This window comes from Amia ocellicauda, chromosome 17, assembly GCF_036373705.1.
Source record: "Amia ocellicauda isolate fAmiCal2 chromosome 17, fAmiCal2.hap1, whole genome shotgun sequence".
In the NCBI taxonomy this organism is placed as follows: domain Eukaryota; kingdom Metazoa; phylum Chordata; class Actinopteri; order Amiiformes; family Amiidae; genus Amia; species Amia ocellicauda.
The window spans coordinates 8,011,797-8,038,971 of NC_089866.1; the positions used below are offsets into that span (position 1 = coordinate 8,011,797).

Genomic DNA, 27,175 nt, shown 5'->3' on the forward strand with positions numbered 1-27,175 from the left:
ATTTTCACCGCTGCGCACTCCAAATAACACGGAAAAAGGACAAAAATGATCTGTCAAGTTATCGCTCACTTACTAAGCGAGGTAAGTCGTCAAACATAGGAAAGTCTTTTGGCAGCTGTGAACGGTAGGAATTGTAACGATCTAGGAACGGGAATCGCAAAATACAGCTCTGAAAAGACGCTATCCATTATATCCAGTAGACACAGGCAATAAGCCATACGATGCGCTGTGACCTTATTAGCAATTAAACTAACTAAAAATGCTTTTGTTATATATCCAGGAATTCAAAGTGGTCTTCATCCGTATAGTTCACATTGCTGAAGCACATTAAAACAATAAGGGGATGGCAAATCAGATGCTTGTTCATCCGATAAATGTTCATCTTGATTATATTTTGCTCTCTGTATTGAGAGAAAATGTCAAAACCTTTTTCTTAATGGACTGTCACATTTCATATTTTGTATCTGAGTAGGAAATACCGTGGAAAACTGGGAATTTCAAATCTCCCATTACATGGATGGTAAAAGATAAATCTATGAAGAAACAATGTGAAGTAAAGATGATACTAAGTTCTCATTCCATTAATACACCCAAATTAATACAACAACAAAACAACAGCCCTTTACAGACCCCAAAGTAAAGAACACACTAGCTGAAAAATAAATCTTTACCTCTAAACCAGCATCTGTGATGGTGGACCTCTTGAGACTGACTGACTTTACACCCTTCTTGGACAGAGGGTAGTTGTCGATGAACTCGCAAATGTCCAGGTCGGAGACGCCCACCAGGCAGAATGCATGGAATCCCCTCAGCGCAAAGGCCTGTAGGCTGACAAACTCCTTCTCCCCATTGGGCAGGATGCTGTAGAGTTCCTTGGCATGCAGAATAGGCGTCACCCCTTCCCAGAACTTGGCCTGGTAGAGCACCTTCCGCCAGGTCTTGCACACCTGCGCCAGAACGCACTTCTCTGTGGTGGTGAAGTACCACAGCAGCCGATTCAGGACCTTCTCATCCAGCACCAGCTGCCTCTCCAAGGAGGGCTTGGAGAGCTTTCTCCGGGGGGGCTGGTCGGATGTGGGGGAGCCGGCGTCCGGGTCGGGGCCCAGCAGGGACGCGGCGGTGGGCAGGGGCTCCATGTGGTAGGGCAGGCTGGGTGGAGGCAGGATGGTGGGCACCGAGGAGGACTGACACAGGCGGTTCTTGGCTGCCGGTGTCCCTTTTGTGATGCTGGCAGAGCCCAGGCCATTGGGCTGTGGGGGAAGCTTGACCAAGCCGTTCCTTGGCACGCAGGGAGACTTGAGGTCGTTGGGAGTGGACATCTTCAGCATTTAGAGCTGGACAGAGAGAGAGGGAGAAGGACACAGGAGACACAGAGTGGTCACATCACAGCAAAACAAGAATTAAGGACGTAATACCAGTTGAACAGGTTCAAGCTTCCATAACAAAACCAGTATTCCAACATAACTATTTAAAAGCCTCCAACATACACACGGCACTTACTTTTTAAACAATTATCCAAGATTATTGCAAGCTTCTAACCCAAAAATATATATAATCCCAGGGCAAAACTACACCCACCACAAGCTTTTTTCCCCTAACAAATTTAGGAAGCCTTGTAATGATGGTGACATGCTGGACATTTCACAGTCAACCCTGCTTCCCAGAGCTAAGCCCCCTCAAAAAACAAACATATATTTAAAAACGTTGTGATGGGTTGTGATGTAAAACTATATAAACTAAAATGTTCCATTGATCGGGGAAACAAATCTGAAATCTATATAAATATGCCCAAATCAATTGTAACAAGTGATTAACTGTCACAATTAGGGGCCCGCTTTACAGACCAATCAATGTCAGAGGCCGAAGGGAGCGATGGCTATTTTGATCAAATGGAAATCACAGGGGCACCTTGATCTATCTGTGTCAGCGCCAAGAGCTCAGACTGACTGACAGGCAGGCGAAAGCACATCGTGAGAATGGCTGCGAATAGTTTTTTCTGATGTCATACTATCCAGTTAAGATGTAATTTTGTGGTGAACGTCAACAGCTCACTCTTGCAGTTTGGCAGCATGAAAGGTGGACATTAGAGAGCATGAGAGTTGAAAGATGCATAGTTATCAGGCAGCATATATGATTATCTCTGATTCATCTCCATCTTTTTTAAATCGTACAGCAGAAATCTATCAAATATGAATACGGCCTGAGTTTATCCGTCCTATTCCATGAGTACAACTGTCAGTATGTGACTGATCTCGTGTTTAGCATAATAATATTCCTTCTTTCTTTTTAAAGAGGGTGGCACACGTGCTACACAAGCATATGCCCCAATTCAACTGGGACATCACGACTAGGAGACAGCCTGGCTGAATTAGCACTCTAGGCAGGGGGTCCGCACAGACCACAAGGCCGACTGTCATTCCCCGAGTTCAGACAAGGGAAACCAGATGGGTAACATTAGCCACCCCAGGGCACACAGAACTCCTGTCCAGGTGCAATGCCATCCTCCTGTAGTCCATGTGCATCTTTGGCTCAGAAGGTTCACTGGATGCAAAGACCATGTGGCAGAGAGAGCTAAGACTGGCGCACGCACATCCACTTTCCTTTTGAGTCAGTGTTCTTATACTCGGCTTTATCAACGTCACGGTCTTGGTTGCGTTTATGAAAATGTGTAATTTGACTGAATGTCAGTGGGTCTAATGCAGTGATTCTTGTAATATGATGGGAAATGTTTCCATATTTAACAGGCAATTCATTTGTCTGTAAAATAAGCAAATCATAACAATAACTAATTTTAATTTGAACTAACTGATGCTAAATGACAACTCCAAAGCAATAATTAATATATATATATATATATATATATATATATATATATATATATATATATATATATATAGCTGTGCCTCATTTTGTTAATTTTAGATGATGCATGGTTTTAATCCACATTCAGTCCAAGGAAAATATTTAAATTACTGTATTGGTTAAGTTGGCTTATATCAGTTGGGAGTTTTTCTTAATTTTTTCCTGGTATCATTTTGCTCTGGTTTATTTTCAGGTGTTATTCAGGTGAAGGGCAAACATTGTTTGGTCGGACTGGACAGAGACTGTCCAAAATAAAACAAATGCTGACACCGCTCACACTGCTGTGGTCTTGCATGGTGGCTGCAACAAAACCACGTTCAACGTCAGTGTAGGGATGGATTTTTATTCGAATGCCCCCACATGTCAATGATCACGGGGAACAGGAGTCCAAACACATTTCCAAGAGCTCTTGGGTTCACTGTGGCATGTCTGTTAAGTCACTTACAAAATGTTGCTGGGATTCAGGATGTAAATTCACAAAGACAAGCTGTGTAGGGATCCTTTAATATGGACACTTATGATCAGTTGGAGTATGGTGTCTGGTTTATATAAGCTCATGGAAGAATTTCAGTTTACAGTTATGCTTAAATAGATATTACGGGGTGAAAAACATATGAAAAATGCGAGGTTAGGGTTTCATCTTTTACTGTAGCAAAAATACAATGTATTGAGTCTTGATGACTGGTTTTATAATTTAAAAATTATATTATATATAAATACACACACACACTCATACATACATACATACATACATATATATATATATATATATATATATATATATATATATATATATATATATATATATATATATATATATATATATATGTATGTATTCCAAATCCCCATGTTTCTAAGAAATGTATTTGAGCCTGTTCATAAATATGTAACCACTACCATGTACCTGTGCACTGAATTCATTATTTAATCCCCCTGGTTTCACAATATATTAATTATATGAAGTCTTTCATCACCTGTGTAACTGTCCGCTAAGAATAACCTGATATTTTGCCAGTGCTGTATCTTGTTAGGTTGCGATCTTAACAATTGATCTGCAATTATGTAACAGTGACTGTAGGTCTGCCAGCGTTAGGGATCGAGTGTATTTTGTGGCTGTCGCCTGGCAGTAGAACAATTTACACTGTCGCTGAATTGTATAAAGAAAAATAAACTACAGAGCCTATGTGAAAGTAAATTCAATTTTAGCTTCCGATGCACAGTGGTGATTAAGAGTGTTTTGCAAAACATATGATTTATCTCCAATCCGTGTATTCTTCGTTTTTCAATTATGACGTTATTTGTTACCGATCCCTCACCATATCTCACATTGGCCGTATAGATTTACCTACATGTTTAACATAAAACAACTACCATAATTAATGTTACATAACACACACAAAGCACTGCTCGGCAATTGCACATTACTGTTTAAACAATCGTTTGCCCCATTTTCTCCAATTCCAGAGAATATCTTTTTCCATTTATGGCACAAATATATATAGTATATCTATCTATCTATCTATATATATATATATAAATGTCATATATATATGATTGCAACCACAACGCGATTCCTCTAACACTGTACAACCTATCCGTGCAAGAAGTAACAGAAGGGTGGAGAAACTGTCAAGTGAAATCTATGGACCTGTCAAAGACGCAGAGATCTGTCATCATGATCATGTATGAGCATCATTGTCCCCACGAAACACCCCAGCCTCACACGGTATATGGAAGAATATATAAACCCCAAAATGGATCCCTTCTCACCCCCCTCATAGCCTTTCCTTTATTTATGTATCCGGCCTTTGTTTACGAAGATAACTGTGCTTTTATGCTTCCAGTTCTTTTGTTCATCCTAATGTCAGTGAAACACAAATCAATGGGCATCATCATGCACTGAATGAATGGCTGCTTCTCCCTGCGAGGAACAAAAAAAAAAATCCGTCCCGGGGTTTTGTGCACGGCTAACGAAGGCATTACACCGTGTCCTTACCTTAAACAATATCCTGCTTGATTCCGGTGTGTTTTGAGGATGTATCTTTATCTCCTATCTTTGGATCGATTCGCAATCGCCATGTTATTAGCATCCATCGCGAGTCGCAGGAGGGGTGCTTATTTAGTATGTGTCATCCGACGGCAGCCACTGAAACCAAGCATAACGAAATACAAATTGAATAAAAGGACCTAACCGGTGCATAGGAGGGATAGAGCAGCAGAGGCTCCTGATTCCGGCAGCTAGAATCCGTAATTTATTCCACCAACATCCATCTCCAAAAAGGCTTCAAGTACGAGCCGAAACCCATTGAACAGCCCAGCGCAGACCAGCCCACTCTTAAAGCTGCAGTATCCCCTTCTCCGGCCAGCTCTCTGCAGGCCAGGTGCTTGTATTGGCTTCAATACACCACGCAACTTTCCAAAACACAAGCTTGTAAGTTGTATATTTTGTTACATTGTATCAGCATCCTTGCATCCTATACAACATTTCCATGCAGGAAGTTAAAAAAAGATGTGGCAGTGTCATTATACATTTCCAACCTCTTTTTTTTTTAGGTTTCAACAGCTTGCTGTCTTATGAGTAATGGCAAATACAGATTTTAGTTTTCACTTAACTTTGCTCTGAAAAAGACATCGTGCTACTTCAACTGAAAGCAATGCTGCTATCAATGAGCGAACCCTATCTATGAGTGGAGATCTGAAGGTGTTTTTTTTCCAAGAGGTTTTCTATTTTTATATTTATTCTCCTGCAGATGTCCAGTTGGATTATAAAAATGTAACATTAGGTCACCGCAGGGCTCTCCCACTGCTGTTAAACAACAGTGACATTCAGCGTTAAGTGGGGGTGTCAAACAAATGCTTAAGTCATCTGCAAATGCAAAATGCATTACACTATCCAGAGCATACAACTGCGTGCAACATGATTCATTAGCAGACTCTAATAGGCTATGGAAAAACACAAACTAATATTGAGTGTTTGAAGTTATTCTGACCATTCGATCACAATAATTACCAATACCAACTGCCATTATTCCAGGCCTTTTTTTCCCCTCCGTTATTTTAATTACACTCAAAAGGTGTTGCAAAAGGTACTCTGAGATATAGAATATATTATGTGTGTTAATTATATATATAAATAGATATATACATAGATATGTATGTATGTATGTATGTATGTATGTATAATGGAACATTCATGAAGAGTAACTTACTTGCAACAATATGTTGTTGTTCAGTGTCCCTGAAGGAATATAACCCTGAATGCCAGACAATCCTAAAATGCCTTCAAGCTGAGACAGACTGAATAGAAGGATCAGGTATTTGTTTCAAATGCTATTTAATTTACAACCCAGCTTCCTTGAGGTTACGGAGGTTATTACAAAGAAAGCCCTGCTGTTGTTGTTGTTGTTTTTTTACAAGAACCCAATACAAAGTGTAAGATGCATTTAAAAATAAACAATGTCTTGTAAACGTCGGATTAAAAGATGCTTTATATAATAATAGTGCATTGTGTTCAGTGTGAAAATTGTACAGCTGCTTATAGTATTAACTTTCAAGCTGGTGTATGGTGGAACATTTTAAAACAATGATACAAATGATACAATTTGCCCACAATTGACCATGTCTGTGCTCGAAAGCAATATTTTGTTTTAAAACAACCGGTTGTATAACATTGCTACTGGGTATGTTGCAGTATGTTGTCCATAAAAGAGTAAGTATCAAACTGAAAAATATAGTTCTTACGGCTCATTACTGTATTTTTCACATCTCAATTTATTTTTTATTTTTGTAGCAATATAAGATTGTGGCTTATCTGTCTGGTTTGAAGAAATGATAATGGAGAGGTTTGTTTTAGCTTTCATTTTCCTTATGAAATCATGGCTCTTTGTGAATGTAGACAATGCATACTTTCAATATAAATGTTCTTCTGAAAGGTGAAAGCGCCCACCAGAGGTTCCAACTCCACACACAAAAACAACAATGCATGACAGGAGACGTCTTAAAGATGGGATTAGACCATTTTAAAAGGAAGAAACTACTGCTGGAAACAAAAAGAGTGTTTAGGATATTACCTATGGATAGACAATAATGACATATGTTATGGAAAGAAATGTAACAACCTGTGCAGGCATGAGGCTATATGTCCTGTAACCCCACAACATGGTCTTCGAAAGACTGGGGAATGGGCTTCTAAATTCGACCCTGGAGATGGGGGAGCTCTGAAGCCTGATATTCTTCTCCCTGCTCTGTTTTATACCTTTAAGTCTTCTAGGCAGGTGTGTGTGTACTGTGTATCCTAGACACAATATACAGACGTCATCGGGAGCCCCCTGCTTTCTTGAATTTAACTAAATCAGCTCTCTGGAGAGCCAAGCGCCAAAGCGAAAATGACATACAGGGAACTGTAAACAGTGTGGTGCCACAGATCATAACAGTTTAAAAGGCAGCCACTAAACAAATGGTGTTTTACATCTGAGGCGAAGTGTGTCACATGCTTTATAGATTCTGCAAGTGCATACATTAAACTGGTTTTGTGAGATGATAAATATGCGCATAAAAAAACAACACGAAACTGGTTGCAGAATCAGATTGCGTACAAGTATGAGTTAAATACCAATTAGAAATATTGATCATATTTAGTGAACGTATTAATATTCATCATTATTATGACTCAACAAGGTCTTCTGTACAAGCGTCTGCCATACCCCAGGTCTGCAGTAGGATGTGGATTAGAGGTCTAGTGCTGTCCCGTGCTGTTGGAGGGCCTAAGCAATAAAAGCAGTTTTTAAGAAACACAGGAGTGGTTGGGAAAGAGACAAATCCGCCAGTTTTGTATCAAACAACACCACAAGTCTCTGCACAATCATCGCTGTATTTAGCTGATACCTGTAGACATAGATGACAGCAACCAAGGGCTCAGATCTAAAAGTTAATTTCAATTTCTGCAGCCAAGAAACAGCAATGCATGCCACCCCTCCTTCCCTAAACCAATCAAATAGCAGACTGATAGCTGATTAACGCCACTCTATGGGTACAACTGTTGAGAACTGGTGCGAGGTTTAGCAATGCATTGTGATTACAATAAGCAAAATACATGATCTGAATCTGCCTACTCTACATAATGCTTTATAATCTTGGAAAGAGGAAAGAGAATGGCATCAGCAGAGTGAGGTTTTGTTTTTACTTACAGGACAGAAACAACTGATGGCAGCATGACTTATGTTGATAACATATTGTAGCCAGAAGGAAGACAATTCTACAGCAGGTTTCTCAACCTATGTTTTTGGAGGGCACTCTCTTCTGTTTTCTTGTTTCAACTGAACTTCCAATTACTTAATGAACCAAGACATTTTATCAAGACATAAAAACACACTATTTAAAGATCCTTTGTAGTTAATAACTTAAATAGATAGAGAAAAGTAGCGAATGTATCCAGTTTATCAGCTAGTCAGACCACTGGAGATGACGGAAGCTTGATTGGAACGAAGCCAGGAGGCTGCAGTCCCCGTTTGAGACCTTTGTTCTACAGCATTAGTTTGCGTTTTGATTTATTTGGTTTGGTACTTGTAGTCTTGTTATTTTTTAACAGTGGCAAGAACAGAATGTCGATCTTCACCGTTCACATATCATATCCCATCTTGTTCACAATCTTAGGCTTTGCCCATTCTTTGTCCTTTTCAAACAGTCTATGTATGGTAGTCATTGCTGCAGTCTGTGTTCTAAAATGGTGAACATGTGCCGCCACCACTGAAGCATTCTTTGTGATGCAGTGATTATGGACACTTTATTGAGCTTGCACGAGGTTCCCAGTTGCCTTCATTTTATTGAAAAATACTTCAATACAATACAAATACTTGAAAAGTGTGGCTTCGCAGGGATCAGCTTTTTTTTTCCATTGCCTTTCTGCACTGAAATCCAGAGGTAGCTTTTTTGTCTGAGCACACTAGCCTTTGAAGTTGCCACGGTCACAATAGCTTTCTGTGGGAAATAATCTACAGCATGATGCACATCTAAACCATCACCTGGGGGGATTTCATTCCTGGGATGGGAGCCAGCAATTTATACACTGCCTGCAGCTTCCCTGAAATCCAGACTGACCCAAAGCCAACCAGAACATCCAGAAACACTGCAGGGAAGAGCAGAGCATTTGTATTCAACATCAAGTACAGAAGTAAACAACAGAGGGAAGGAAAGGGCGACTAGTCTCTTCCAGACACGTGGTTTACCTTTTACATTTTAGGGGGCTGCACAAACGCTGACTTGGAGATCATCCATTTGTTTTACATGTAATTTGCTTTAAAAGATGAAGTCAAGAGGTTACTGTTATCAAACCATTTCCTGCATTAACTACCACACCAGAAAAGCCCACTGTAAGAAATGCAGCTTTGATAAAGTTGACAGCACTAGCCTCGCGCTTTAGGTGCTGAAATCCATCTAACTTACTCTACTGAAAATGTACTGCAGCTCCTAACTACTGCCCACACAGCTCTCTCCGCCTACCAGTGAGAACGCACAGTTCCCAGGGACTAAAGCAGGAGACAGAGTTAGATTAATTAGCACTTGGATATATATATATATATACACATACACGCACACACATATGCATACACATACACATACACATACATTAATAACAATAACATTTCAAACTGCTGTTAAATCAGCTTGCTTTTACTGATGCACCCTTCATTTAAAGGTCAAATGTATGAGATTTACAGGAATATAATGTCATACAAAAATAGTTATTTTATTCTTTATCTATAGACTACATACTGTTAGGTCCATAAATATTTGGACAGTGACACAATCGTAATCATTTCGCTCTGTATGCCACCACAATGGATTTGAAAGGAAACAATTAATATGTGCTCTAAGTGTAGACTTTCATCTTTAATTTGAGGGTAGTTACATCCAAATTGGGTGAATGGTGCAGGAATTACATCCATTCATATATGTGGTCCCCCCAATTTTAGGGGCTTAAAAGTAATTGGACAAACTAATATAATCATGAATTAAATGAGTTTCAGTACTTGGTTGCAAATCCTTTGCAGTCAATGACTGCCTGAAGTCTGGAACCCATAGACATCAGCAGATGCTGGGTTTCTTCCCTGGTGATGCTCTGCCAGGCCTGCACTGCAGCTGTCTTTAGTTCCTGCTTGTTCTTGGGGCGTTTGTCTTCAGTTTTGCCTTCAGGAAGTGAAATGCTGCTCAGTTGGATTCAGGTCAGGTGATTGACTCTGCCATTGCAGAACATTGAACTTCTTCACCTTAAAAAAGTCTTTGGTTGTTTTCGCAGTATGCTTCGGGTCATTGTCCATCTGCACTGTGAAGCGCCGTCCAATGAGTTTTGAAGCATTTGGATGAATCTGAGCAGATAATATAGCCCTAAACACTTCAGAATTCATCCTGCTGCTATTGTCTGCAGTCACATCATCAATAAATACAAGGGAACCAGTTCCCTTGGCAGTCATACATGCCCATGCCATTACATGCTTCACAGATGAGGTGGTATGCTTCGGATCATGAGCAGTTCCTTCCCTTCTCCATACTCTTCTCTTCCCATCATTCTGGTACAAGTTGATCTTTGTCTCCTCTGTCCATAGGATGTTGTTCCAGAACTGTACAGGGTTCTTTAGATGTTTTTTGGCAAACTCTAATCTGGTCTTCCTGTTTTTGGGGCTTACCAATGGTTTACATCTTGTGTGAAACCCTCTGTATTTACTCCGGTGAAGTCTTCTCTTGTTGACTTTGACACAGATACTCCTGGAGGGTGTTCTTGATCTGGCCAACTGTTGTGAAGGGGTTTTTCTCCACCAGGGAAATAATTCTTCTGTCATCCACCACAGTTGTTTCCCATGGTCTTCCGGACCTTTTGGTGTTCCTGAGCTCACCAGTGCGTTCTTTCTTTTTAAGAATGTACCAAATAGTTGATTTGGCCACACCTAATGTTTTTGCAAAAACAGGCAAAACTGAAGGCAAAACACCCCAAGAACAAGCAGGAACTAAAGTCAGCTGCAGTGCAGGCCTGGCAGAGCATCACCAGGGAAGAAACCCAGCATCTGGTGATGTCTATGGGTTCCAGACTTCAGGCAGTCATTGACTGCAAAGGATTTGCAAACCAAGTATTGAAACTCACAATTTAATTCATGATTATGTTAGTTTGTCCAATTACTTCTGAGCTCCTAAAATGGGGGGGACCACATATAAAAATGGGTGTAATTCCTACACCGTTCACCCAATTTGGATGTAACTACCCTCAAATTAAAGATGAAAGTCTACACTTAGAGCACATATTAATTGTTTCCTTTCAAATCCACTGTGGTGGTGTACAGAACCAAAATGATGACTATTGTGTCACTGTCCAAATATTTATGGACCTAACTGTATGTTCTGCATATGCCATGATGAAAGTGGTTTACGGTAAAACACAACAACAGCAACAACAACAGGTTAATTTACTTAGCTATTCTGGAGCCACAGTTTAATAAGGCTGTTTACTGTGAATTACCACCATGATTTATTTCCTACTCCCATGACCTTCTTACCAAAAAGGAAAAAATACACTACTCATGCTTTTGTGCTCTAGTGGTTGGATGGACTGAATACAGCAGGGCAATAAGACACCTAGCCTACAATCGCAAGGGGTTCTCCCTGCCCAAACAGTTCCTCTTCTGTGCTGCAGCCAGGTGGGATAGCTGTACAGTGCTCAGGGCTGACTGCAGCCTTGTAATCACAGCTTGCACCACATCATTTATCAAAAAAGGAAATTTAGGTAGTAAAATGTGAAATTCAAAGAGTTCCATTCACAGAAACAAATGCCCATTGCAATGAATGACTTGCTTACCAACAAAGAACAGCTGTTGATAGAGGGTTGAATATAATGTTTATTTTGTTGCTCTGTTTCTGAATTTAAAAAGGACTGAACCTTTGTGAAAGGATGCCTCTTGTTTTTTTCATTTTTAAAGATGGAAACCAGGCACCCATTATGCAGCCATCACAATCTCCCACTATACCCCAGCCCCTGTCCTTCCCCTTGCCTCTGATCATGTCATGTTTCCACTGAGCCAGTATTAGTCTCACTAATCTACTTTGTCATCTTCAGCCTCAGAAGTCCCAACCAACTTGGATAAGCACAACGAGTTCTGATCTGCAGAGGAAATGCTTAAAAAGTAAACGTGGGGCTAGAGCAGGATGAGATCCAAGCCAGTGTGAAAGTGCGCTGGGGCTTTAGTGGAAGAGAGAGGGCAGCGAGTAAGCAGGGTTCTTTCAAGTTTCAGGACCACGGATAGCAGCTTTGAGGAGCAGAGCCGGCTGCTGCGCTCCGATAATGCAAAAAATAAGTAAAAAACCGAGAGATAAACCAGGGGTGGGGGGTTTTACAAAAAGGGGATTTACTGATTGACTGAAAATAATTCAGTCAGATGCTTAAACTCCGTCCCGAACATCATGTTCCTTTCAGCATGCACCGAATCACTGAAGCAGTCTCTCCTGAATCACATTTCCTCCGCAAGATGCCACTTTACTGTACCTTAATCACCGAGATCTCACACGAGCATTGCTCAAGAAACCCGTTAACTTAGTTATCTCAACCACTGTTAACAAGTGTTAATGATAACGATGGGAAGGGATCTTTAGAGAAGGGAAAACGTGTTCAGAAGAGGAAAAACTCAGGACAATATCCAGTATGAGACACAAAAATAACAACGAGTTTCAGGGAGAATGATAATTGAACATTTTCTGGTGTACATTCATTAGCAGTAGTTTTCTGTTCCCATATATAAATGAGCATTATTTAAATCTACCTAAAAAGCCAACAGAACTTGGCCCCGACTCAATATCTGTTAACCACAGACTGCGCTTGATGGGAATTTACTGTACCAGGTAAGAAGCCAAAGAGGGGAGAGTGCTGCAGTGGCTTCGGTCCAAGCTGCAATCCACATGTCATTTCTGTGATGCATCTTGGCAGTTTGCTAATAGGTCACAGTTTAATCAAGAAATACTGCCGTGACTTTGCCAAAATGTTGCAAAGGGTTTAGCTGTAAAAACAGTGAAACAATGAAATAAGAATTATTCTAAACAGGATTGGGTACTCCACAGAGGGTATGTATGGCACTAGCTACACTGTGGTAGAAATGGGCTCAGGAAAATGGAGAAAACCATGTGAGATACAGAAAGTCAAACAACAAATGACACTCAGAAACATGGAAGAAATAATAGGGCAAAATTCTTTATGCACCTTGGAGAAAGCGGTTTCAAAAAAGACTCCTGGGGGAAAAAACATCAGAGCAATAAATATATATTTTTGTATAACCTTCTGATCTGTAAATCTGCCAGCACCTGCAATAATATTTTAACAGTTATTTTTTTCTATCCTATTTTCTATCCAGTCCTATCTGGATTGTAAGGCAAAAAATACCTTTTTCAAAATGCAAACCTTACGGGACACTCATTCCTGAAAAGAGATTAGATACAGCCTGTAGGCCTATTCGGTGACAAAGAAAGCATGGTCCGGGATGCGCTTCGCAGAGCCAGATAAACCACTTAACATTCAGGACCGGCTGGACGGACGGAGGTGTAACTCTGCAAATAGCCCGCTCTGGAAATAAACTACTCTGGAGCTAATACTGGGGAAAGCACTTAATAGGAGTAAACCAAGGCAAACAAGGAACAATGCTGCCCGATCAACTGGAAAATATCTGAAGCACAAGGGCTTGGCTGAGGATGGAGGGTCCTCCTGCACACCTGGAGATCGCAACAGAGAGGAGGGGCCTGATTTAGCAATAACAGCTAGACCAAACAAAAACGTTGGTTCTGAAGGAATATTTGAAGCAACAAGAAATACTTCAGCTTTCCCAGCATGCATCAGCAGTTTCCTGTTAGAGTTGTCTATGCAAAGGTTGGGATGAATGTATTTGGGAGACGTATTATTCACAAAAAGTGGGAGATCGCTTGTGTGTATTACGTAGGTCCTTATCATTTAAATCCATCTTCGTGCCCACATATATACCACACAGGCATTCTGAGATTTGTTACAGTCAATGTGGTCACCATGACCAAACATTGTAAACAATGACTAGGAAATATACTTGTACCACGTACATGTAAATACACCTGCTCAAACATATTGATCGAACCCTTTGAAATTAAATCCTCAACTAGAAAGAATGGCCTAAGTAACCATCATTGAAACACATTTGTAAATCTGCCTGTTCCGTGCCAATGGACTGGCAGAGCAGCACTAATTAAATGTTTCCAGAGCTGTTGGCAGGGCTGAAGCAAGGACGTTTGCCCAGAGGTGTAGAGCGCAATCCGTCGAGTAAGCCCCAGTCTCCTCCCCACTTTCCTGCCTTTTTCCTTTTCTTTTTTCTTTTCTTTATCCTGCCTGCAGGGGCAGGCCCAGCTAACACTGTCATCAGGATTTGCTGATGAGACAGCTACAGAACAAAAACAAGGCAGCAAACAAAAAAACTACAAATCGAAACGAGGGATGGCACGTTGTTCCTGCCAGATGTTTTTAAACAATCAACGTTACAGGGGTCTTCCCCCAGAGGAGGAGAGTTTGGCAGTAAGGTGAGAGGGAGAATGTAACAATGGTTTAAACACAGCCTACACAACAAGACCCTTTCCTTGTCTGTTTATCTCTTTGTCAATTTGCTGCTCGTGGACACAGGAGAGTTGTTGGCATTTGGATTCAGCCAGTGGAATTCTCCAATCATTAACTTTAAGGCTTCAATCTGAGTAGAGCACATTTGGTAACAATATATACCCACATACTAATATAAATATGTCAGGCAACATAGGGCACAATATGCAAACTGCATCCTGGGCATCCACAATACTACCATGTGTTCCCTCCACTGTGTGTTAGCACTGCTCTGGATGAACCTCAGGCTCACAGCAAGACAAGAACATTGAGCATCAGAGCTCATCAGCGATGGGTGTTTGACCAAATGCAAGCAGGCGCTCTGTGATTTGGAAAGAACACAACACAGAAAGTTACACAGTTAGTATCTCTGTTTTCATGGTAAGGTTTTTGTTCATGTTGCTTCAGAACTGCTGTGGTCATGTTGATCATGAATAAGCCTTTTTGCAAAGAGATCAGTGGTATGTGGTGTGATGCATGTTTTTACCGGATCACCCTGGGCATGCAGGGTAAGATGAGGCAATGGGATTTCAAGTTATAACAGGGGGGGTTGGCTTTAAATAGCAGTGAAGTCTCCTATTTATGGGGGCTAAATGTCACAAATGTGACCATTTCATTGCCCATTTAAAATAGCTGGTTAAGTTCTTATTTTAGAAAAAAAAAAAAAATATATATATATATATACACTCACCTAAAGGATTATTAGGAACACCATACTAATACTGTGTTTGACCCCCTTTCGCCTTCAGAACTGCCTTAATTCTACGTGGCATTGATGCAACAAGGTGCTGAAAGCATTCTTTAGAAATGTTGGCCCATATTGATAGGATAGCATCTTGCAGTTGATGGATGGCACAAAGCTCCCGTTCCACCACATCCCAAAGATGCTCTATTGGGTTGAGATCTGGTGACTGTGGGGGCCAGTTTAGTACAGTGAACTCATTGTCATGTTCAAGAAACCAATTTGAAATGATTTGACCTTTGTGACATGGTGCATTATCCTGCTGGAAGTAGCCATCAGAGGATGGGTACATGGTGGTCATAAAGAGATGGACATGGTCAGAAACAATGCTCAGGTAGGCCGTGGCATTTAAACGATGCCCAATTGGCAATAAGGGGCCTAAAGTGTGCCAAGAAAACATCCCCCACACCATTACACCACCACCACCAGCCTGCACAGTGGTAACAAGGCATGATGGATCCATGTTCTCATTCTGTTTACGCCAAATTCTGACTCTACCATCTGAATGTCTCAACAGAAATCGAGACTCATCAGACCAGGCAACATTTTTCCAGTCTTCAACTGTCCAATTTTGGTGAGCTTGTGCAAATTGTAGCCTCTTTTTCCTATTTGTAGTGGAGATGAGTGGTACCCGGTGGGGTCTTCTGTTGTCGTAGCCCATCCGCCTCAGGGTTGTACGTGATGTGGCTTCACAAATGCTTTGTTGCATACCTCGGTTGTAACGAGTGGTTATTTCAGTCAAAGTTGCTCTTCTATCAGCTTGAATCAGTCGGCCCATTCTCCTCTGACCTCTAGAATCAACAAGGCATTTTTGCCCACAGGACTGCCGCATACTGGATGTTTTTCCCTTTTCACACCATTCTTTGTAACCCCTAGAAATGGTTGTGCGTGAAAAGGACAGCTTTCTTTCCCATTCAGACATTCAGTTTGGAGTTCAGGAGATTGTCTTGACCAGGACCACACCCCTAAATGCATTGAAGCAACTGCCATGTGATTGAACAGGTGTTCCTAATAATCCTTTAGGTGAGTGTATATACACTCACCTAAAGGATTATTAGGAACACCTGTTCAATTTCTCATTAATGCAATTATCTAACCAACCAATCACATGGCAGTTGCTTCAATGCATTTAGGGGTGTGGTCCTGGTCAAGACAATCTCCTGAACTCCAAACTGAATGTCTGAATGGGAAAGAAAGGTGATTTAAGCAATTTTGAGCGTGGCATGGTTGTTGGTGCCTGACGGGCCGGTCTGAGTATTTCACAATCTGCTCAGTTACTGGGATTTTCACGCACAACCATTTCTAGGGTTTACAAAGAATGGTGTGAAAAGGGAAAAACATCCAGTATGCGGCAGTCCTGTGGGCGAAAATGCCTTGTTGATGCTAGAGGTCAGAGGAGAATGGGCCAACTGATTCAAGCTGATAGAAGAGCAACTTTGACTGAAATAACCACTCGTTACAACCGAGGTATGCAGCAAAGCATTTGTGAAGCCACAACACGTACAACCTTGAGGCGGATGGGCTACAACAGCAGAAGACCCCACCGGGTACCACTCATCTCCACTACAAATAGGAAAAAGAGGCTACAATTTGCACAAGCTCACCAAAATTGGACAGTTGAAGACTGGAAAAATGTTGCCTGGTCTGATGAGTCTTGATTTCTGTTGAGACATTCAGATGGTAGAGTCAGAATTTGGCGTAAACAGAATGAGAACATGGATCCATCATGCCTTGTTACCACTGTGCAGGCTGGTGGTGGTGGTGTAATGGTGTGGGGGATGTTTTCTTGGCACACTTTAGGCCCCTTATTGCCAATTGGGCATCGTTTAAATGCCACAGCCTACCTGAGCATTGTTTCTGACCATGTCCATCCCTTTATGACCACCATGTACCCAGAGGATGCTCTGATGGCTACTTCCAGCAGGATAATGCACCATGTCACAAAGGTCGAATCATTTCAAATTGGTTTCTTGAACATGACAATGAGTTCACTGTACTAAACTGGCCCCCACAGTCACCAGATCTCAACCCAATAGAGCATCTTTGGGATGTGGTGGAACGGGAGCTTCGTGCCCTGGATGTGCATCCCACAAATCTCCATCAACTGCAAGATGCTATCCTATCAATATGGGCCAACATTTCTAAAGAATGCTTTCAGTACCTTGTTGAATCAATGCCACGTAGAATTAGGGCAGTTCTGAAGGCGAAAGGGGGTCAAACACAGTATTAGTATGGTGTTCCTAATAATCCTTTAGGTGAGTGTATATATATATATATATATATATATATATATATATATATTTCCACTATCCTCAGGCCAAAAACACAGTATTTATATTTGAAAACAAACACTAAACAGGGCCACCAGAGACCATTGTAGGTATAAGACATGAGTAAATGGTAATATCAAGTTGAAATGGTACAGCAGCTGGTGAGACTCCAGTAGGCTGTGCCTGGCAAACAGCAGTTTTTACAGATCAATAAATACATCTGAAGTGTTAAATAAAGTCTAATATAGTAGGGCTGGTATTATTTCAATTTGTGCACCACTCTTTAAAAAACAGCATTTCCCTGAGTATGTTTTTTTCACATCCCCTGAGCCAGTATAAAAGTTATCATGACTGCAGCTCTTCCTTGGGATTTTCTTTGTTTCTTGTATAACTTTCCATGGCTCATCTCCTTACTATAATGCCGATTCTCACTAGCGTGGGAGACATCAATGTGTTCTTGAGCAGAGGGATGAAGCATTGTGTTTCTGAAAGCAGAAAACTGACAGACCTGAGTCTTGCCAGTTTCTGCTGTCTTGCATAACTTCAATTTGGTAGCTGTAGTACTGCCAGCTTGAGGTGGATACAAAGACATAACTGTAGCACATCACCGTGTTTTAACAGCCACAACTGAAAAAATACAATGCAGTATTTTTTTCTTTCTGCCATCCAGTAATGTGAAGAATTGACCGGGCTGGTGGGAAAAAAGAGTATTACATCCCCTCTGCTATATGAGTCATCAATAATAGCTTCCCACTCCAATCTTGGTGTCCCCAAAAACACTGAAAAAACATATCTCAATAAACTTGAAACTGTCCTTTTCCCCATCTTTCTCACTCTCTTCTCTCTCTCTCTCTCTCTCTCCCTATGCATCACTGTTTTCCCTGGATTAGAGCAGCAGTCACTCCATTTCCACAAAGTGGTAAATCTGCTCTGGCTTTAAGAAGTATTAATCCCACTATAAAGAGTGCTGAAGCTACTGGACTCCAGTAACTCTCAACAGCTGCATAGGCCAGTGCACAGACTGCTTCCCAGTTTGCCAGTTTTGGAGCAGTATGCATATGCTGAGACACATGTTTACAAATTACAGTGGTTGGTGGGCGATGTGGTTTACTGGTCATTTTCAAAGCTGTCCTTCTTTGCCGTAGCCTGTCCTCGCTAATGTAAAGTCTGCAGGTGGATTTCTGTTGGTGCTGCCACTCCTGCCACATTTGTCTGCTGTACACTGATCCGCCATGATTCTGTCATGAGTCACATGTCCAATAACTGGTAATGCAGAGAAAGCATTAGTTGCCATTTCTGACAGTTGGCAGTGGGTATTGTGTCCTCCACTATGAAACAATTGCAATCAGCCTGTTCTGTAGAACCACATATGCAAAACTATCACAGCTTGAAAACTGTGGAAACTGATGAATTTGGGAACAGTTACATCTACTAAGCCTTCTAGACCCTGAGTTTGCCACGGTCACCAGTGACTAGAGAACAATACAGACTGAAAGAAATATACAGACTTCAATAAAGTTGTGTAGCAAAGTGGCAAGGGGCTCCCAGGTGCGCTTTCTGGAATTATACGCATGGTCACACATGGTACAGTATATGTACTGGAACAGAAATGAAGCTTTATACAACAAAATGGCGACTTCCCAGAGAAGAAGCTGAGAAAAGGTGTTCAATGAAAATAAACGCTTAAACCCCTTGGTGAATTTGTCTGCATAAAGAGTTGCATAAGACTTGACTTTTGACATTTAGAAGAACCAAAATACATCTACCAAATACATCGTCGCATTTATGTTTTTCTCTACAAAATGAAAGAAAATGGTGCATATTCACCCAGCAACACAATCATTTCATTAAAAAAATGAATGTTTTGCCACACTCTGAAGTTAGATTAAAAACAAACTTTATTTCAGGACTGTACCAATGCATTTTGGTCACTGCCTTCCTTGGGGTAAGTCTACATGACACCTTTCAGAACTATTTTTTATCACACATAATTATATAATCACTCCATAATGACATTTATGAAAATGTTTTGTGAATTGTACTTTTCTCTAAGGACCCTGATACATTTTGTTAAAGCACTTGCATGTTTTGACATTGATGCCAATATTTAAAACATAACATACACAAGAAACATCTGTACCTTAACAGAATGCACTGCATACACAAATTGATTGTTCCTATTTTAGTACCTGATACGGATTACAGATCAAAAGCATGTTTCGGTAGTGGGGTTACTTCAAAGGGAACCAAGAGAAACAGATTAATAATAGAACAAGCCTGTCTAAGCTCATTATAAAACTAAACTTTTGCCATGTCTCTTGATGTGTCCTGTTGAATTGGAGGTCATTTTAGATTAGTTTTAGCGCCTGATGGAATTGCAGCAATTGATATTTTCCTATATCTCTAGGATAAAAACTGACATTTATTTCATGTGGACTGTCTGTGATCCTGACATAGTACACGATTAATTAATGACAGCTCACTGTGAAGCTTCAGGAAACATGCTTTCACTGTCGACGCCTTTTGATCAATAGTTTGTTAGGTGACCATTTCAGACACTCCATCAATACAGTCATAGAGCAAACAAAGAGAACTAGAGAATGTGCAATAGTTTGCCCACACTGTGCATTGTTTATAATCTTTAAAAGCAAAGAAAGGAAAAAAAACACCACGGTCAGCATAATTTCTTTGCCAAAGAGAAAAAGAGAAACATTGCGCTGGTGAACATAATGTCATACAATCCCTGAACCTTTCACTGCCTCCTATATGTTCTGTTTTTTATAGGCAACCCCGTTTTAAACTGGAATTGCTTTTGCGGTGTTATGACTTATTGGCGTTTGATCATTAAATTATTGTGCTCTTCACTTTAACCTCTGAAGCATTTTCATATATGAAACTGATAAGGAGAAGCATTAAAAGAAAATAGATCAGAAAGATATAGTATAAATTATGACCTGTACTTGCAGTCTAACATCCTAGTAAGCAGGGGCATAGGTTTTGTTTCAGAACTGGGGGGGATGTCGTCAATATTGGGTGGGATCACGCCTGTGAAGCCAGGCATACATTATTGGGGGGGACAGTTTATGTTTTCTCTACATTGGGAGGGACGTTTCCCCTCTGTCCCCCCTTAAACTCAGGCCTATGCTAGTATGTAACCACCTCTGAGTGTTACCCCAGTCTCTCTCCACCAGATTTCTGTTCAATAGACTTTATTGCCTCACATTCTAACTTTATTTTAATTACATGTTAATCATTTTACACTGGATCAAATTGACTCCTTATTTGTGCAAAGATTTTTGGCAGCGCCCTAGTGCATATGTGTTAAGAGTGAACCAAGGGAGATATTCATTTTTCAAGTGTCTCGTTTACTTTCAGTGCATTGTAGAGGAAATTAAATACAGCACCCTGAAGAGCACTAAATTCCAACTTAATTAAGATTTCCTCTCTCCTTCTCAAACTCTGCCCTGTGAGTTCTTAGATAACTTCTGTTTAGCATTGTTCCACTTCAGTCATTTTTTATGAATTCTATCCTTAATTCTCTCTTAAATACAAGTTTCACTCCTGTATGTACCAAAGTAACATGTATTCAATTATATAGTATAGATTGGAGAAAAGTTGACAAATTATACAGTACATAGTGTACATCAGTTAAATGTGCTTTTCCGTGTGATTTAATATCACTGTGAAAATGCTTGACCATACTAGTACACATATAAATAAGTAATTATTCAAAAGTACTGTCCTACTATTATTAACTCTACTGCATTATCACAGACTGGCTAGAATCAGGGTCTGCTTAATGGACAGCTTAGCAGAGAGTGTATACATTAATTGTACACATATAAGCAGTAAACACAGAAACAGTCTGCTTAGCTTAGTCAAGAATGGGACGACATAACACTAGCACCCAAGTGGCAATAAAATGGCAGCTATAGGTCTGTTGTTGTTGCTTTTAACCAGGGTCAGGTCCAGTACATCAAAGAAAATCGATGCAATTATGATGTGGGCCCCCTTCAAAATAAATATAAAAAGTAATGAATTTGATAAAAGAAACCTCCTATTAACATAGAGCTGTATGTATGTATAATTGTCAACAATTCAAAAGTGTGGAGCTTCCAAAGGGGGGATGAGATATAATATAGATATAATTATATAATAAATATATAATAAATGCAAAACAATCAAATTAAGAGGCCAACCTGTGTTGTGTTGTGATGCATAAAGGTTTATTTTCTGTGCAGTTCAGTTCAGACAGAAGCTGTACTGTTTAGGGTTCAGTTGATATCCCACTGGTGTGTTGTAGGCTACAGACCAGCAAGGAACTACTGTGTACATTGTCAAATAATGTTTCATTTCATGCGTATTTGAATCCCTTTATAAATAGGTGGGATTTCCTAAAAAGGCTGATTTGAAAGTGTTTGATTCAACAATAATAATGATGCATGAACGTTTAATCAGTGCAGACCATCTTGGTGTTTAAGCTTAGTGCTGTAGCTTACAGGGTTTGCATATACAAACTGGAAGATGGGTGGGGTAAAGGCACAAATACGAGTCCAGCTGAGATGCATGCCCTCATCCCGTTGGAAAGTGCTTGCTGTAGTCATACACAGGCGGCTGCTGCTCTGGAGTCAGGCTGCTAGAGTCGCAATATTAAAAGGTTACATCACTGGCGCTCCACTGATGGACACGTCATGTTTGTATCCCCCATAAAGGCTGACTGACAGGATACAGACAAAGACGTGCTGAGCATCAATTCACAGCTCCGGTATTAAAAATGACACCTTTTATTAATGTCAAGGAATGGGGGGAGGGGGCGGCTGGCTAATAATATCAGCCTGATCATCAAGACCCCAATGGACTCGTTACTATGACTAGGCACTCTTGCTATTTTGGATCATATTGGCAAATCAATTGTATAGCAAACACCTGGCTCTGTTTATTTTCATCTGCAATCCTACACTCCCCCAAATGACCAGCCCATGGCTTTAGCAACCCACTCAACCCACACTGCGCAAGAACAGGCTATGATTTAAAGGGAAGAACAAAGATGATAAATATGCGCCTTACCTTGGGTGCACAAATCGAGATCAGTCCATCATCGGGAGGAATTAGCCCGCTTTCCACCACGATCACATGAGGTAAGATCAAAAGAAATCAATGGGTGCAATCATATGAAAGCAGAACCCACCCCGTTATTTTCTTGCAGAACCGAGAACAGAATAGATCGCGTTTCACCCACAACGTAGAAATCTGGTGCAAACGTTAGGGGGCAGGAGGGGGGAAATCAAATCTCTCCGCGTTGTAAATATGATTTTCAGTGTCGGAATTACCGAAAATGCAGCGATCAAGCCCAAATAGCGAAGTCTAATTCCTATTCATTGAATGTCCCATCTAGCAGAGCTCGCCTCCTCCTCAGACGCGCAGACCAACAGACCAAACCCATTTAAAGAGACACCAGCATTAATATCAATAATTCATGCCTTGAACCGACTCTTTCTATTGAATTACAACACGGGGCTGTGCAATTGCAGTTATTTTGTCAAATCCCCCTGATTATTAATATTAATACATGCACTTAACTACAACATGTGTTTATTCACAAGAGATGAGCTATCTCAATATATATATATATATATATATATATATATATATATATATATATATATATATATATAACCCGCACAAATGATCAACACTACTGTTTACATTCCCCCATGTCTTTGTATACTTATCTTTTGCATCCATTCTTGCATATATATGTACACACCTATAGATAAACTCCCAGACAGATAGATGTGTAGCCATATAGATGATTAAGTATGATTTATGACATGGCAGCTGCTTTGTCCACAGATGTCATACCAGAATCATTTAAACCGCCAGTGTTTTGTACAGATATGCCAAATACAATATTGACTATTCCTTGTCCCCTGCCTGCTAACAAAACAAGGACACAGACAATCAGAGCGAAACAGCAGTTAATGCCAGAAGTGTGTTCTTACCAAAACCATAGTATATTTGATGTGGTTTAAGTGCTTACACTAACTTGGTTAAGCATGGGCAAAGAAAAAGGGGTTGAAGGAGTATAATCTGTATCTGCAAGTGCTGTGTCTTACATATATAACAAAGCCATGGTTGCTGGCCATCTTATAGTGCTGAGGATGCTGCTGGGAAGTGTGTTGTTTGATTAGTCAGTTTCGGTAATGCATGTATTTCGAGACAGAGCCCTTATCCTTATGAAATGCCCTTGCGCTGAATGAGAGACCATTACCAACCATGTCTTTAATGTCTAGCAATGCTCTTTTCCTGTTCTACAGCAAGGGGTCCTGCAGAGCTGGCAAATCGGATACAGGCTGGACAGATGCAAGCACAATGTCCTCCATCCAGATTCAGACTGAAATAACCCGAGGGAGAATGTGCTCTTTATTTATTCACCTTGACCCTCATTCCAACACACACCACGAAACTATCTTTCCACGCGTCCGGCTACCTGCTGTTAGCTTGAGACCAGAAACTACAATTCTTCAGCGCTACCTTTACTGGGTTTGTTATGTATGCGTTGTGCATCCTGCAACAATCACCACTGAGAGCGAGAGAGTGAGAGAGCGAGGGAGAGGGAGAGAGGGAGAGAGAGCTAGCAAGCGAGAGAGAAAGACAGAGCTTTCTATTTATAGCCCAAACAGTCTGTTCGCTCTCCTCCCCCCTTCTTACTGGGCAGTGCTGCACAACAGATTGAGAAATCCTATATGCCTATTAGAGTCCTGCTCTCAGTCCCACTGCATCAATAATAGAGGGATTGTTTTTGAGGGGAGAAGAAGTGCACCTTTTTAATAATTCATGTCACCCTGGAACCTTAGCTCACAGGGCTGAAAAGGAGTTTTGTTGTTAAGTGTTTTTGTTTCATTTTTCTTTTGGGCAGTACTTACAGTTGTGTGCGTTTATATATTTGTGCCCAGCTGTGTTGGTTTGTGAACCCAGGCGAGGATGCTTGCATATGTCCCGGAGCAAGTGGCCATGTTTGTATGCAGAGATGTCCCTGCAGACATGTCTTCTTTGTCTAAGGTGTATCCATGTTTGCACACATGTGCGCGTAAAGTTGTGTGGGCGTTGCAAAATGGCAGCAGCCCAAGCACCTTCACTCTATAGGGATCTGCTGTTTGTAATGCACCTCTCTTTATTTACATATGCAATAACCACAATATCCTATTTTATCTATTAGCAATGAGTTTTTGAACCCATGCTTTGTATTTCAAGCAATTTGAGTCAGGAGGGACTAATGACTTTTTTCTGGCACCATGGCTTTGTGACAGTCATTAGTTCATGTCTTGCAACAGATTCCCTTACAACACGCCTCCCTGCGGATACTCTGATTCTACTGGTTGCTTTTGTCTTCAAAGCCTTTTAACAGCGAGTGTCAGATATGCTAAAAATATTGATGGTAAACAGGATATAGCTGTGCTGCTCACTAGTTCGATCTTGCATCGTTTCGTGGATTAGTAAAGCCATGTTGTGTTGTATTTAATGACTTGTCTAAGACTTTTTATTTTTTTGGGAAGTTTCTTGACAGGCATTGACAGTCTTCTGTTTATTCATATGTTAAATAAATGTGTTAATTTGAAGGGCCTTCTGAGTCTAAAATCTATGTATTATTATTGTTTATTGTTTATTATTATTGTTGTTGTTGTTGTTGTTGTTGTTGTTTATTTAGTCATTAATGTGGCAGACAAATTAAGGTGACTTAAAGTTTGCAAACCTATAACATTGTATCATAATCCGTGACAATTTTCTTGGCTGAACCAGGGTTAAAATACTGTACTAGAAGGGTTATGAATGAAAAAAGCCCATCTGGGTTATTATGAGTCATTCATTCACAATTCTCAGCATGTTTATTTATTTTTCTCAGAAATGGCTGGAATACTGAGCTTTGAGATATTCCTTTCTGGGGGGTTTCCTATTATATCTCCCTTTTCTTCTGATGCACTGTGCTAATTATTATGATTTTTAAATTCTCTTGTTGAGAGTCATTCGACTGTGTAACGCACAAGTGACGCCCGTATTTATCGCCTCTTGTGAGATTTTATTGTATCCTGTACTCCTTTGCTTTTGGTGTATTGTAGAAATAAATGAGGAATATGAAGTCTCACAAGGACGGCCATGGTGACAGCTCCTGGGTAGAAAGCACGGCCCTGGCACGGCTCTCCTCAGCTCTTGGCATGTGTGTTCTGCCATCTGACAGCCAGCCATGTCAGGCAGGTCTGGCAGCCGCAGAAAGCTGGAGTTATCTGAGAGAATGGCACCAGAACTTGGTGTACTCGGTGAGGAGCCAGTTATAGTGCAAGACGGAGGTGCGTCAGCCCCCAGATCCAGACCGGCACGTCAAGAATCCTGATCACCTCCCGTTACCACGCGGAGCATGTAACAAGCCCACGTGAGAACCAGCAACGGTGCGAAAACATGTGCAAGACACGGACAAGCACAGGGAACAGGCATTCAATACATTTCAGTACTTTCAGAACAAGGGCCACCGCCAAGAGATCCAGAGCCCAGTGCAAGGTCTAAGTGGCAGCCATCTTGCGCACCACAAAAACTGCAACTCGGGCTTATGGGCTTGAAAGGCCGCTAATCCACAACACTCCAAAATCGTCTTTTGGCACAATCCTCGCCTTTATGACCGCACGAGCCGGGATAGCTCTGGTTCCTGTCCCTCAGAGACATGGGTTCCTGCCCGTCCACCCACCCTGTGTGACATGATAGTGTTTTTTGACTTTTATTTTGCTAAATACCTTGACCATGACATAAAAGCGGCTCAGCCAGCCGCTCCAAGGACGCGCTGCACTGCGGGTGACTCAGGCACGGCTGTTGCCATGGAGATCGGCTTCCTGTGCAACCGCTGTCTCCTCGAAACTCTGGTTGCCAGGTAACTGTGCGCGCGTGCGTGTGCGTGTGCGTGTGCGTGCTCATGGCAGGGAGTTTGCGTGCTTGTTTTGCTTTTAGTTCCTCTCCTGTGGATGCTAGATGCAGGCTTTTATTTTTAGTTCCTTGCTTGACAATGCTGATCTGCTCACTGGTTTCCCACGAAGAAAGCTTGTGCAGTACGGACAGTGTGTTTGGGGAGTGAGATGATCATGCATTGTACAACATACATCAAACCAAACAGGAAAAGAAAAGTTGCTGTTTTACAGTGGAGCCCAAAAAGATATCGTGCCAGCTTCGTACCTCCTTTAATGAGAATAATGAGCCTCCCAGTATTGTCTCGTTGGTAATGCATATTAAAGAGCAGACTGGTCTCTGCATTAATACTGAACTGTAAAAGACTCTGTGCTCTGATATCTGGCAAGACAGTCAGTAACTGCAGAAATACAGTGGTTCCAGCAAACCATTGCATACTCGTTCACTTCCGATTATTTTGTATTGTTATTTACTGTCTCTTGGAAATTTTAAATGTTTCCCCTGGGTCCTTTTCTAGTTACCCCAGTATTAGTTTATAGGATTGTTTGGGTTTTAGTTTTAGTCACTACTACTGATCAATGGGGGCATGCTGATAAAGTCCACTATGGAGCATCCAGGAGCAAAAATATAGATATCTATTCATATATATATATAAGCTTTGATGGATCCTGTGATTTTAATTAAAAATCTCCAGTTGAAATATGCATAATA

General features: G+C 40.9%; 1 protein-coding gene across 2 annotated transcripts in view; it reads right to left on the reverse strand.

The window, feature by feature from the left end:
- The window catches only part of fbxl16 (F-box and leucine-rich repeat protein 16), a 32,593-nt gene extending 9,909 nt beyond the window's left edge, over positions 1-22,684 (reverse strand). The window contains exons 1-3 of one of the 2 annotated variants that reach the window (XM_066690253.1): positions 22,583-22,669; positions 4,859-5,008; positions 672-1,334 (exon numbers count right to left, since the gene is read on the reverse strand). In XM_066690253.1, coding sequence (XP_066546350.1) covers positions 672-1,328 — 657 coding nt within the window. In that variant the 5' untranslated portion in view covers positions 1,329-1,334; positions 4,859-5,008; positions 22,583-22,669. Of the gene's footprint in view, positions 1-671; positions 1,335-4,858; positions 5,009-22,582 lie in introns of both variants that reach the window. The other variant, XM_066690254.1, reaches the window with a different exon arrangement.
- Between the last annotated feature and the right edge of the window lie 4,491 nt (positions 22,685-27,175).